The sequence below is a fragment of the Lates calcarifer genome, linkage group LG16_LG22, assembly GCF_001640805.2.
Source record: "Lates calcarifer isolate ASB-BC8 linkage group LG16_LG22, TLL_Latcal_v3, whole genome shotgun sequence".
In the NCBI taxonomy this organism is placed as follows: domain Eukaryota; kingdom Metazoa; phylum Chordata; class Actinopteri; family Centropomidae; genus Lates; species Lates calcarifer.
In genome coordinates this window covers 15,768,497-15,783,699 of record NC_066848.1, presented here as the reverse complement: position 1 = coordinate 15,783,699, position 15,203 = coordinate 15,768,497, and the positions used below count along the sequence as shown (strand labels likewise).

Here is a 15,203-nt window from a genome sequence, read left to right as displayed (position 1 = left end):
CAATGTGTTGAACTGAAACATAGAAAAATGCATCTATTTATTTACGTGTCAATCTGATCTTTTTTATCAAATGGGAACTTGTGGCATGAGAATGACCTTGCTTTAAGTGGAATGCTGTTGACAGGGACACTGTTGGCTGGCCTTTTTTTTTTTTTTTTTTTTTTTTTGGACTGGCTGCTGAGTGGCCATCCAGGGTGGGCAAGGTGTCAGACGGCCTCTTGGGTCCTCAGGCCATCTGTTTGGGGTCCTACTTTAGCAGGGGTAGATGTGTGGCCGTTTTCTGCTTAATTAGGTCCAGTAAACAGGCACTCATCAAAAAGCAGCTGCTAACGTCCCCATTAAGACACAAACACACACACAGATGCACGTACACATGCATGAGGTCACAAAAACAGACGTGCCATAGAGATAAAAATCACACAAACACATCAGTAATGGCTGTGATTAAGGTCAGTTCAGGGATTGAACTCTCTCACCTTGACCACTTGACCCACACAGACACCTGAGAGCCTCCCACTGTTTTACATGTCTTGTTAAAGTTGAGACATGGGAAATGTTTGGCAATCCTATGTGTGTTATTTACCATCTGCATTACCTTAGTACACTGTGTTGTGTGAGCAAACTGAATGTGTGTGTTGCACATGTGTGTAAAGCAGGAACAGTTGCCACATTATCACCTCAGAAAAATTACAGGGAGCATGAGAGTGCAAACAATCAAATGCCTAACAACACAATTATGGAGCTGCGTGGGTTGCCCCCACACTAAAACAAAACAAGCCAACAGGAGAAGCAGGAGCCACGTTTCCACATTCACACCCAACCTCCTTGTTTGTGATTTCACACAACAAAGTTGTAAACTGGAGGGAAATATACTTAACCACACTGGATGTTTGCCAAATTTCCATAGGGCATTAGCAACCAACTGGTGCAGGCTCATTAAAGAGCAGAGAAACCTATAACCATTAAAAGGCCATTAGGCAGCATGTAATTTTGTGGAACTAAATGGCGGAGAGTAATCAAAAGCACATGAAGCCCAGCTGGGCGACTGGGCAAACTGTTTCGATTAGGGAGGAATCCATCATCGACAATGGCAGCTTTTTGGGGGGTCAATTTTCCTGTGCACTCCATTCTTTCCCTCTGTCACTTTCACTCTTTCTCTCTCTTTCTGTGTGCAGTTTTCATGCTCTTAGTCATTAGGATCATTATTACAGTTACACTGCAACAGACAAAACTGATACGAATACACCTGTATCACAAGACTAAAATCACAAAATGAGGCCGAAATGTCACCACATCTTACATGGATGTAGTAAGTAACATAAGCCACATTTACCACAATAAATCTCCATGTCAGATATGGACACCACCTCCAATCTTTCAAACTTTATTTTACAATATACGCAGCAACAAAATATAAAACTGTCTCAAAAATCTCCACAGATTATCAGATGCATTGTCAACTAAAACTGACGAGGAATTTTACCATTTCTCAAAATTTCCATAGTGCTCAAAGTGGATCTACAATTCATCAGACAGCATATAGTTTTGTATCAATATCTTATTTCTTCATAACTATTTACCCATTAGCCATACACATTACAGTGACAGTTCACATGCATGAGGTTTATTCACCAACTTTACAATGATTTTCACTCCAGGCGAAAGCATTTTAGAGAACGGCAACTACCCTGGGCCCTGTAAAAGTCATGTCAAATTCTCAGACTGGCTCCCTGTAGTGGTAAATGGTGTCCAAGTTTAAGTTTATTACGTGTAAAATGTCATTAGGCCAGTCAAGGCATATATTTCTCAGGCTGTTCTGGCTTTGGAGGCCATTGTGACAGGCCAGACTCTGATTAGTCAAATTACGAGCGAATTTGGACCGACACGCCTTTCAGGGGTTAAATCAAGTGCATGCCACCTTGTTTCAATCAAACAGCATTCACACTCACACCAGAACATTGGGAACATTCATCCTCTCTACTCTACAAACCTTGAAGGTCTTTAGTACACTTTTGGCCAGTAAAGAGGGGTCTGATGAGAAATAGCAGGTTTGAAGCATATCAGAAAGGGACAAGAAACCTTGATTTTCACTGATGACATTATTGTCACACGTTTCTTCCATAAAAGACATTTTGGTGGAGCAAAAATTAGACCCTGGATATGTAGATAAAATAGAGGTGCCAGGTAACTGTTCACATTTAGTTAAAAGTTGAGTGAACAGACGTATCCAAAGTGCTACAGTAGAACAAACATCCAGTAATGGCTCTCCAATATTACATGCAACAAGTGGTAAGGAGTGACAATCTCTGCATCTAAACAAAATACACAAGATTTTTTTGTCCAAAGAATGATCCCACATGATAGAGAGATGCTGGGTGAAGCCTAATCATACAACGCTTTTTCTAAAGAATAAAGAAAGAAAGGGAACTCGAACATCAACCAATTTGCTCTGACTGTGTACAGACAATAACAGCAAAGAAGAAAAGGTACTTAAGATCGAGCATGACAGCAGGATCATCAAGTGCATTAAGTGGAGGATGAGGTGTGCGGCAGGATCTAATATGTCAGCAGTGGAAGGTAGGGGAGAGAGGAACATGAAGGGTTTCTCCTTTCAACACCTCATTTACTACAGTGATGCATCTGTCTGTTCAACCTGTTGCAGCACATAGGAAACATCAGGGCTCCACACACCGCCCATTCTTCACGGTAAAAACTGTATGAAGGCCATGGTGGTTGGAGGGGAATCCCGAACCTGAAGTGGAGTGCTAAATTGGCTCACTCACTGATTTGTTGATGCACAGAATTTTGTGGATGCTTCATATAAAACTCACTGAATTGAATGCAAGATACTTATTTCTTTTTTTCTTTAAATGTATTATAAATTATAATATAAAAATATACATAAAGCATATATGTAAAACATTCTGAACATGACAGTGTATTTTCTATTGTACACTAAAAATAAGCAGTTCAGTATTTTAACATTGAAAACTAGAAATCCAAGTTTATTGCACTCACTGTAGGTCACTCTGAGTGAGTGCATTAAGTGTATTTGCAAGATACTCACATTTAATCTAAAAGAGTGCGCAGAACAATTTGCAGAAATGCAAATTTACCCCAACAGAGTTTTTATTTGTTCATTTTGTAGAGGACAGATGTTGCAAATCCAACCCAGTTTAGTTGATTTCATTTATTTTACAGAGTCACTGACATCAAGCCAAGACTTTAACGTGCTGGCCAGTTAATCTGGGAAATGAAGGAGAGAAAGTGAGTTTGCCTCGTAAAGGTGCGGCATGCCTTTGCAGAAGAAAGTAAAGTTGGAGAACACAATTCATTACCATCCACTTTATAGCCTTCCAGAGATACTGGAAAAGCTTTTGGTTTCAGTCTGATGCTCTATTTAAATGTTGTTTTTATTTATAGTAATGTATGTGCTGCAAGAGTGCCGTCCGCTACATTTCTATCTAGCGTTTCCCCTTTTCTAACTTCAATACTTCTTTCCTGCCTGAATAGAATTAAACATCTGAAAAACAAAAAGTATAAAGTAAAAAGTATATGCAACAAGAGGGATAAAGGCTATTTAAAAAATAATAATAATAAGTGTATTAACTTATGTTCCTGTGACTAGCTAGTAATATATATGTGTGTGTGTGTGTTGTATATTTTTTTCAAGTTGATTGATTTTTTTCTCTATGAAAACAGGAGTAATAAAAGGAAATAAAAGGCTTAATTATGTTTATTTATTTGGAGCCATACTGAGACATAATATTATTTTAGCAAATGTCATCATAATTTTCATGCATTCAACAATTTCTCTCATTGCATATGAACTGGTAAAGAAAATAGTAAGTCTTGCAGTATGCATAGACATCTAGCATTACTATGTGCAACTTCTTATAAGACCACTAATGCAGGTAATAATGTACAATTTTAAGTAACGCCAGCCACTACTTATGCAGAATGGCCTTTACCAGACTCCATCATCTTTAAAGAGTAGTGGAGGTTTACTGTGGCTGCAGGGCACAATCAGGTGATGCAACCTCTCATACCTCTCTGATGAAAAGACTGTGGTTCCCCCCACTGTGAAAGTCAACTAATTATTTCACATGTTCCACAGGTAATAAATAGTGGGGAGTCAGGTGAAAACGGCAACTCTGAGCTCATTAAGGACTTGGTATTACAGAGATTTTGGCACTTCAGACGGTTCTGTCCATTTGAAGTTGGGAAGGAACGTGGTAAGTTTCATTAATTCCGTAGCAGGAGAACAGGCAACCTTTACAGAGGTGGATGAGTCAGAGGCAAACTAATGTGGAATCGAGCATGACTTTTCACACAGGCAGCCAATTAAAACTATGCATTGTTAGCTGTAGGATAGATCTTGGCATGCAAGTTATAAGTCATGGCATTAGCATGTGCTTGTGCAGTAATTAATAAGAACATGATCTGGATTACAAAATATAGAGCGGTGTAAAACTGTCCAGCCTTCTGTGTGGAAAAGAAAAAAAAATGCAAAGAAGTGCATAGGGAACTTTATGCAATTGATAAATCTCTATTTGGTTATTTTTAGTGACGTTGCCCCAACATTCTGCATTTAGCACACTGCAAAGTACATTATTTTGTCCTCTCTCTGTCTGAAGAGAAGAATTCTAAAATCATTATAGTGATGAAAAGCTTGGATCAGGGTCTAAAGTTATAACTCTCAAACTTAAGCTCGCTGATGTCTGTGTCACTTTGACACAGTGCGCTGCCTGCAGCACATTAACAATGATATTAAAGTCATTATTTTGGCTTTCTTTTACCTTAAAATATATACTAAGCTGACAGACAGAAACTCCTTTGCTGTTTATGAATGTGAGCTGTAGACCTGCCAACAGGTCCAATGCTTCAAACCCAAACCCCCCTTTCAACAGATGAAATAGACGCTATGTCAGGGAGGAAGACTGTAATAAAACTGTTTAGAAAGTTTTTGTTATTTTACTGCTGGAATTTCTGGCTAACGTCACACTTCTAGATGGCCAAAGCCAGTCATATTTTGATGAAGATTTAATCCATTTATTATATGAATTATATTTAGTGAAAAAATTATGGGAAAAGGGTGAAATGTTACATTGTTTGCAGTGATTTGGTCATGGCAGACCTATGTTTTATCAAGTCACAATATTGCAAACTAAATGTGTGTGACTTAGCTTTATGTAAAATAAAGCTATTCCCTATGTCAAGCTTCCTCAAGAGCAAAAGCAACAATAATCAATCCACTTTATTCACTCTGTCTGAAGTCACCAAACTTACTTATCTGTATTAAACTAGACTACGATCATTCCCTATTGTTAACTAAGTGCTGTGAAAGTCCATAAAAAAGTTTAGCTGTAGTCACAACAAGCTGTTTTGGCAGATAACACATTGTCTGTGAACTTGCTGATACATTCAGTATCAACATATTTGCAACTTGCCAAACATGTAAGTTAAAAACAGATCCTCTTTACATTAATAAAAAAGGTAATCCAGTCACAATAACATTTCATACAAAATGTAAATGTGTATAAATGTAATTTCTAGGACACAGGTTTCACTTGTTTAAACACTTTGGAAGCTAAGGCCTATTATGAAACAAACACTAAACTCACAAGCCTGAATTAAATAAATTCCATATGTGAAAAGAAGAAAAAGTAGAACAAAATATTCATTTTAAATTAATAAAAGAAATAGACCTTTTACCTTAGTTGCTGAAAAAAGGAAACAAATCCATATAGCTTAATCTAATATTTGATTTTGTAATATTAGCCATGGAGGTTTCCACAGTTTCACCCCAAACACTAAGAAGAGTGTCAGTCAATTTTCTTTATTTATATTGAAACAGTTAGACTATTGGCCCATTCTCAAATGTTATGGGATGCTGTCATTTTGTTGATGACATTCAAGCAAAAATTGTTCAGTATTCCAATGGAAAACTTTTCATACCCCAGAGGAACCTCAGTGTGGGTACGGGGTACTGCAATGGAACAACTCTATCTGTCTTCTCAACTCGCTCACTCACTCCCCCCAACTCCATAATGTCTGACTGGTGTGTCCCTTGGCTGTGTCAGGCACTTAAGCCCCTGACTAGTCTGATTTACAGGGATGAAAAGGGGGAGTTAAGATGTTAGTCGATGAACTACAGCTATGCTAGCTTTCAGTGCTGTCCTCACTCCACCGTAATAGTATTTTACCGCCGCCCCAACAAATCTACCGCTGCATCTAGCTTTGGGCTTGACATGTGCAGGAGCCCCAGCCAAAGACAGGAACAAAGCCAACAAAGTCCTGCTGTCCCAGACAGCCAGAGACAACCACTGCAGACACAACTAACAGCACACAGACAAAGCAAATAATTAGCACCTGACATAACAAGAGACTCTAATGCTGTCATGCCAGATATCCAAACAGTCACATCAGAATTAACTTCATATTATGGACGCTGTTATTCACCATTTTCCTCTGTGGCATCTCAGGTCTTAATTATGCTTTGTTGTTATCCAAGCCAGCATTTTTACTTTGTCCTTTTTCAGGGTGAAATGTTATCATATGCTACTTGAATTTTAAATATATATTTTTTTATCTGATTGAAGATTGATTTCTGAGGTTCCACACAGTCTTCCAGCCATGGAAAACATCAGAATACTTTCCCTTTGCATGAAATAAACAAATCACCCAATTGATAATGATGGATTTTTAAGTCTTGGTAAAAACCGATACTTGTATTGTACAAAATGACATGCAATTCAATACAAAGGTTGTGTACACACGTGTACTTTATAAGCACATTACAGTCAGATATATAGTAGCAGTGCTAGTATCTCCCTCTTGTGTTATTCCAGCATCACCCTCTTGTCTCTTCCTCCCTCTTGCCTCTCACCACAGATTTATCCCATTTTTCCACATCAACATCACCCTGCGATGAATGTGTGGGACACTGAAAGGCCCTACTATGCAGCCATACTCACACTCACTACATCATATCTGGAGCTAAGAACACAGAAACCCAATATCTGGAGTTTCCCTTCAGTTTGCTGGAGTTCCCACCCACCCCTGAGGTCCACCCTTGGCTTCAGCCCCATGATTCACTGAGGACAGGAAAGGCTGAGTGGAGACATGTAATCCATTACTGGAGGAGACAGAGGAGGGCAATGGGGAGGAAGAGGAGGAGAAAGATGGTGTGGGGGTAGAGGAGGAGTGGACAGGAGGAATGGAGATGGTGGGAGATACGCGGGATGCAGGATGGGAGGAAGGGGATTTTGCTGGCCTCCAACAGTCCATAACAGGACTCCCACAGGCAAAGTGGAGATGATGGGGTGGGGTAGGGTGGAGCAGAGTAAAATATGTCTTCATTTCTTCGGATGATTCATTTTTCAGCACACAAAAAAACACATTAGTCTTTGCAGTTAATTGAAATCAGTGATCAAAGGGTAGTAAAAAAAAGTTTTCTTTCACCATTTAGTTTCTGTCAAACAAACATTCAAAGCACACAAGAATATTTCTTACATGTTTTCTTGCAACCACATCTTTTGATCATGTTTAGAGAAGTGTGCAAATAATAGCTAAATAAGCCTGTGAGACAACAGAGCTCAAAAAAGCCAGACACCAGATGTTCAATACTGCTATGGGATGTGAAAAACAAAAAACAAAAGCTCTGGGAGGGTAGATTTGTTGTAAATATAGTTCTTGTGACACAGTAACTGTCTTGCAGCTCATTCAGTCTCTCTTAAGTACTTGATATATTCGGAAACACAAATTTGTCTGTCACCAAATTCTCCTGCTCTCCTCAGCAGACTCAAAACAAACACCCTTTGCCAAATACCTTTCATGGTGCCTCCTTCATCATTTCCCTCTTCAGCTGAAGACACGGACACATTAAGATACATCCTCAGAGGTTCTCTCCTTAGCCTCATCCTGTTTTCTGACTTTTTGTTGTTGTGTCTTCCATTCTCTGCCTGCCCACTGTTTGCCATCTCTGAGTTTCCCTCTTCTGCACCACCTGACCAAGTCACCTGCTTACTCTGCTGCACCTATTCAGCAGCCAGCGCCCTCTAGAGGGACTCTAACAACCTGGCCACCTCAGATCTTCCTGCCTTCCTCAGAAATGGTTGGGTTACCTGATGCCAGTATTACTCCTCCATGGCCAATTCTGTTGGTTTGCCAGATCTTTGACCTTCTTACTTGACCTGTTGCACACTGTAAGCATTTAAAGCCTTTTTGCCAAACCTGTTGGCTCTGGTTTTGGAACCACAATTTTCCTAGTATAACTGGACCAAACACTTTAATATCACAAACCAAAGAAGTTATATGAACTTATGCATTAAAATTATATATTTTTATAGATTCCCAGGTAAGAGCTAAAGAGTCCAGTTTTGGCTGTCTGTTCAAACAGCTTAACTAACCAAGACTAAGCAAGACTGACCAAGTATTTTAGTTGCCTAACCTTGATCACTTTACTAAAAAACAACTTATTTTGTATTTTGGTATGAGTACCTGTTGATCCAGTTACCAGTGTTTAAAATAAAATAAAAATGGAACACCCCACCCCACAAAAAACCCACAAATATGATAATAGTACTTGAAATTTATGATCACACTCATCACATTACAAACTTCATCCAACTACTCCAAACAGATTGAAATGTCTAATCAGAATGACTTGCACTTGTTGCGCTTAAGTGTCCTTAAATAACCACAGAGAATCTCAAATCGCCACCTCTTAAGCCTCCTCACTGGCACCCAAAAACTTGTCCCCTTTGCTCCAGAGGACCCCTGCTGCTTTTGTCGTGAGTTGTCCATTTTTATTTATATCAACAGGGAGGAGAGGTGGAGAAAGCTGAGATGATGAGGGTGAAGGATACCTCCCACCCAACCACCCACCCGATACATACTAGGACACGGCACTCCAGAGATGCACTGCACCTGCTGTGGCCCCTGGCACGCAAGGCTCATCTCCACAAACACCTCATATATTATAGAGACACAAGCACACATGCACACAAACACACACACACCAACTTTCTTCAATCTCTGTCTATGTTAGTTTCTTTACTCACACTATTTTGTCTTCATTTTTATCCTTGTCTTGTCCGTACTCTCTGTCCATATAGTTTTAAATCTGTTGAAAAACCAAATAATTGAAGATTACTGAATTGTTTGTTATTGAGAAAATGGGTCCTAAATGCAGCAAAGACAGTGATACCAATGATAATGTGATCTATTCTGACATATAATCAGGTATCACTTGCTTCAGTCTTCAGTCAGACTTCAGTCTGCCTGTCTGTCAAGTTGCATTTTATAAAGTGACGGATCAAAAAGGTACACCAAAGACTCTGATTGCCATCCCTGCTGTAATGTTGACAGAGTAATCTTAAATCTCTGACTCAAATGATGCCACATCCTATTTTAGATCCACTCCTGTCATTAAATCAGTTCCCTACTGCCCACATTACAAATGAAAAACCAAATGCACTCTGATAAAAATCTATGTCCACATGCTGGATTTAGTTACATGGGTAAAACAGAGATTTGCTGGTTCGCATATTTTTTTCTTTCATTGGTATGTGGTCACTTATGCGTTTGTGGTATGTTCTAAAAATGGCTGTTGGGGCAAAAGGTAATTACCTGTCTGGAAAGCTCCAGTCCTGTGCAGGGTTTGGCCAATTCAGTGGGCTGGAGGATGGAGATGTGGGGATTGTTTATTTGTCAAACGTGGTTATTACCTCTGTCAGGCCCCCTTTTGAAATCCCAGGCTTTTGATTCACTGATGTCGATGTAAAAGCGAAAGTGTTTTCTTAGTCAATTTAAGCCTCAGAAAACTCAAACAATAAACAGGCTGCTCGGAAAGCTAATATTTTCTGAATCAGATATTTATTTAAAAGGCAATGTTGGACGAGCTACAGATTATTTGTATGATCAAAAAGAGCTTTTCGCTGTTCAGTCCACAAAGCTTTCAAGTCTGGCCACGTTCAAATAAATATGGAAAACGGCCTGAAGTTTAAAATCACACACAGATGATGAGGGCTGATGTGTGTAGTCACACACTGTGGGAGCCCATGTGCTCACTGCAGGAATATAAATGGAGTTTTTAATTGTTTCTGACTCAGGTCTTTGGGCTGGGTCTGAGTAAAGCCAATTAGGAGACTGGAGGAAACAGTGAAGGATTGTCTGCGGAAAAGGGCTACGACTTTCTGGTAGGCAGGCAGACAGTGCATGCAGCTGTGTGTTACTGTGCACGTACTTGTGTGTCTGTGTGCACTGTATGTGAGACTACTGGAGCATACTTTGTGTCTGCATCTGTGCATGTGCATGCGAGTGCTTTTCTGTCTGTGTTCTAGTGTTTGTTAGTGTGTGTGTGTGTGTGTGTGTGTGTGTGTGAGTGAGAGAACGAGTGCACTTTGAGTTCGAGAGAAGAAAATGTCATATGGCATATCTGATTACGTCTCGCAATGTTTTTTCGTACAGTATTTAGCTTTTTTTTCCCCCCCCTGACACTGAAAGCCCTGGCCACTGCAGAAGTATCTGGAGATTGAAATCAGACCCAGAACTCTGGTCAGACTTGGAACCAAAACAGAGAGAAAAGCAGTGCTGAGAAACCAGCTCTTTGGTTTTATGTGACTTATGTGGTGCTTGAATTTCACCCATTGTTTTGCATAGTCAAAACAGTGTTTCAGGATGAAGAGAAACGTGGTCAGTAAAATTTATGGTGCAGTTCACCAATGTGAAACTTCATACAGTATGTGAGGTCGATTTTCCTTGTACCATGTGTGTCACTGGGTGCTGTGCAACCCAACAACTGTGTCACTAAGACAGGTTCCTTTACTTTTTTATTGTATTTGGCATTTAAAGTAATTCTAAATCTGAAGTACAACGTTCAAGAGGCAGCCAGAAACAGGCACAGAAAAAGAGGAGGAGTGCCTTTATGGTCAGCAGCAAAAACACTTTGCCTTTTGTTCAAGTCATGTTGTGAATTATATGTTCCAGCTCTTCTCTATTCCCACTATACAGCTAGTAATGATTGCTTTCTGCAGTACACTGTAAGTGAATGTTGGTGTTCATGTCATTTATGTTTTTCCCATTACCCGCAGGAAGAAGAGAAATACTCTACAAAACAACAAAATTCCCCTGGAGATTTTAAGAAAAGCATATTTAAAAGCAATTTTTACAGTTTACCAGTGCATTCTTCTTTTAGTATAACTGTTACATGATTTGAAGTCACTCTTGATAATGGTTTCATGGTGTCAATGCTGAAAAATGTTAAAATGCTCCCTCACTGAAAGCTGCATGGCTGCTTGTTTTATTCAATTTTCAATTTTCAGTACCAGGGTGGAGAAGCTAAACAAGAAGAACAAGTCTCTATTTATACCTCATATATTTACAATGTGGTGTTATTATAAATAATGAGGTCCCAAAGGTTTGCATGCTGACAGTGTGGAGGTTGTTACTAGCAGCCATTTAGCCACACTGAGGTCCCTGGTGGCTTTTAGACTCCCAGAAAGAGAGCACTACAGTGCCACACTCATTTCACCACTGCTGCTCAAAAAGCATATTATCCTGATGTGAATGAAATTATGTCCACACAGGTGTAGCAAGGAATGCAAGTGTAGGTATGCAGGTATACAGTATATGCTGTATTTCTATATATGCAGCATGTTGTACACTGTTTATGTATGTGTTTATGCGTGTGGGCTTACTTTCTGTATGTTCATGCATGTGTGTGCCCGAGGGTGTGAGCAAGTGTGCATCTATATGAGTGTTTGCAGTGCATGGATTTACATAGAGTATAAGTGTGTGTGTGTGTGTGTGTGTGTGTGTCTCTGAGTGTCTGTGTGTAATTGTGAGTGTCTGTGTGTGTGAGGAGGGAGATGACTTGATTGGTGGCGGGGTGGCCAGCTGGTGAGGGCTAGTGTTTCCTCTGGCATGGAAACTCTCTGCTTGGATCATCACCGTAACCAGGGAGGGGGACGTTATGTGTGTGTCTGCATGCATTTGTGTGTGTGTGTGTGTGTGTGTTTATGTGCAGAGTGGCAGTGAGAGTACAGACACAGTAATTTCTTTGTGTTTATCTTTTAGGTATTTTGCTGATGCTTTTATCTACAGCAGAAAAGAACTGAATGAAGCTTCAATTCCAGGATCAACATCATTATAATCAACTGAGAGTGAGGAGTTCCAGAGTCTGAGCCACAATAATATATAATGTACATTATTTCTGAATGCATGAATGCTGTACCAACAGACATAAACACCATCCACAGATGCTCTCACAAGCTGTATGAGAATATGGTTTCCTCTATTTGTGTAATTTCTGGAATTTTGAAAGGTGTGTCCCAGACAGGAAAATTCAAGGAGGTATGGATTTTAAAAGCTAGGATACTGAAGAGAATATTTTCCAGTTTGCTTCACACATTTACTACATTGACTGGCAGTTTTAAGACCAACTGTAGCTCTTTTTTGTTTTTTGTTTTTTTTTTTTAGAAAACCAAACAAGGAAAGAACAAATTCTTTAATCAAGCTCCCATTACCACTTCATTATGGTAAGTCACTATAATTTACACACACATGGTATCTGATACACAAACATAGACTCACCATATGTAGTTTGGAAACAGTATAATTCCAGTTAATACACATACTGTGTAAAAAACAGAAAGATATTACAGATGCACAATTTGGTTGTCTTCTGAGTAACTGCATCCTCTTCTTAGTTGTTTTAATCCTTTCAGAGGTACTTTGCAAATTAGAGTGACATATTTAATATTTTAACTGTTATTTACATCAAGAATTCACTTTAGTTCCCATTAAACAATAATTCTCCTTCACTCCCACTCAGATAAATTTCTCATAACAATGTGAGTCATTATTTTAGTCTTGCCAGTGTTTTTACATTACCAGTATGACCTTAATTCTGTATGTCATTTGCTGCCAAGGGTCTGATTAAACTTTGTTCCTTCCCCAAACATTAAAAAGAAACCTAATGCACATTCTAGTTAGCAAGACAGCAGGAGCCACTCTCATGTTTTTTTTTTTTGTTTTTTTTTTTTTTTTTTTTTTTTTTCTAGTTTTGTTTTGCTTTTTTTTTCCAGATTAGCTCTCTCTGTCTCACCTCACATTTCCAGGCTGAGGATCACCCCTCCCCTTGCTTCCACTCTGTGTGCATCTGGCCAGTGGGCTCGCTCTGGTCTGACTCTGGGTGAGGCAGGTCTGCCCGAGGCTCTTTGTAGAGGAATCTTCCGCTCACCTGGTACTGTCCTGGTTAGATGAGACGAAGGGAGAGAGAGAGAGAGAGAGAGGAAAATAGAAGGCAGCATTTAAGATAGAAAACAAACTGTATGAGTGCCAGTTTAACTTCAGCAATTCTTTATCAAATGGGTTTTGTGTGTGTAAAGAAAAAGCATAATGGCAAGAATACTGGTATGTGCAGGACTCACATACATTTGATCAGACACATAATAACATTTCCTTGAAAGTTTTGGAATCTTGACAGCAAAAAGAAACAGTATAATTCCAGTTAATACTAAACTAGACTTAATTTCTACCAGTCTCAGTTGAAATTACTATATATTAGTTATTCCACCTGTTCCACAAATGGTTTCATTTAATTACAGTAATTATACCAAGATATTACAATTAATTTTATCGTTATATCTATTTTTGTGGGGTTGGACAGAAATTGCCTACTTTCACATCCAGCAAATATACTTGGTCTCTACCAACTCCTGAGAAAAACATCTGGCTTTCTGGGCTGTTACTCAACCATGTTCACCATCCACATGTTAATTCTGTTCATTTGATATTACATCTGGTACTGGGCAGGTATTGTACAGTGGGTTTATTACTGTTTTTGGCAAAACATAGTCACCTACAGGGCATTAGTGTAAGCAGCTAAGACTCGCTCATACACTTAATGTGTAGTAAAACCAAAACATGGGCATATATATGTTAATATATTAAGCTTTTCCTTTATTGTCTGCACTAAATAAATAAATGTTTCAGTAGTTTGGGAGTTTGGGGAAAGTCAAAAGGACAGAACAAGAATAATGTGGAAGTGGAATGGAAAGCAGCGTACCAAATGAAATAATGGAGAGAGTATAAAGAGCATAGAGTGGTGGGGTGTAAGTGACTGAGAAAGAAAATGCCGTAACATAATAAGATAGATGAACTGCGTGCATTCACCCCAAGACCACAGTGCTGTTGACTTTTACGACAAAATGAAAACTCCACTTTTGCTGTGATTTATTGTCCGAACTGCAACAATTCCTCCCTTCTCTTGCTCACTTTCCCAGTTTTAATCTAATTTGTAGTGGTCAAGTTGCTGCCCATAAACAAAGCACGCACCAAAGATTGATGATGCAAAGCAACACCCTCTCTGCCTATTGTGAGCACATTTTTGGAAAGCCATGAATTGTCAGCGAGTTACATACACAATGCTGCTGTGGTGGGATTTTCCCAAGCAGATAGAGGTACAGTAGTTTTGTGCTGTGTTTCATGCAGGGCAGTGGGAACTGATGAAAAGGCCTTAGGAGGTGTTTGTGGATGTGATGGCGAAGGTAAATGTCAATGCATTCATAGGCCACACACACACACACACACGTCCGTGCATGCTCTCAAACACAACATACTAACACTGGTGCACAATGTGAGACGAACAGGTTTGCATACAAAGCCTGAAACACAAAACCACAATATACAAGCATGTGTGTACAATAAAAAACATCCTCTCTTAAACATTCATAAACCACAAGCAACTAGAAGTGTAGCATGTGCACATAAATGAGCACATCCATGTGCATGAGCAAGTCAATAAATAACTTGCTCATGCAACACACAAAGACGAAGCTCTGGGCTTCTCTTTTGTCCCTGAAACACCAAATTCTGTGGCAGACCGACTGAATGACAACACCAGGGAGAGTTGACCTTCACCACCACAGACACAAACATCACTTCATCAGCCACCTCAACTCCGCCGCAGGCCGGGTGCAGGGTGGAGGGGGCTGCAGACAGGTCAGACAGAAAGCAAGCCAACACAGTGATACTGCTAATCAAACTCCAAAGCAAGCAGAAAATCAGTAGACAACTAAAACACCTAAACCTAAATACTACAGAACAGGTGATGCACTGGTGATGTAGCTCACGTCTTTATTTTGCTGTCTGGTATTTTTGGTCTCGTGGATAACCAGTCAAAGGAGGAGAACATC

At 39.5% G+C, this 15,203-nt stretch overlaps 1 protein-coding gene across 3 annotated transcripts in view; it reads right to left on the bottom strand.

The window, feature by feature from the left end:
• Positions 1–15,203, bottom strand: part of LOC108873108 (uncharacterized) — a 102,692-nt gene that overhangs the window by 86,021 nt on the left and 1,468 nt on the right. For 2 of the 3 annotated variants that reach the window (XR_001959351.2, XM_051076507.1), the window contains exons 2-3: positions 13,112–13,257; positions 7,832–9,127 (exon numbers count right to left, since the gene is read on the bottom strand). Coding sequence is in view for 2 of the 3 variants with exons in the window: in XM_051076507.1 (XP_050932464.1) it covers positions 7,832–7,982 (151 nt within the window). In the remaining variant the exon portion in view is untranslated. Of the gene's footprint in view, positions 1–7,831; positions 11,292–13,111; positions 13,258–15,203 lie in introns of those variants that run through there. The other variant, XM_051076506.1, reaches the window with a different exon arrangement.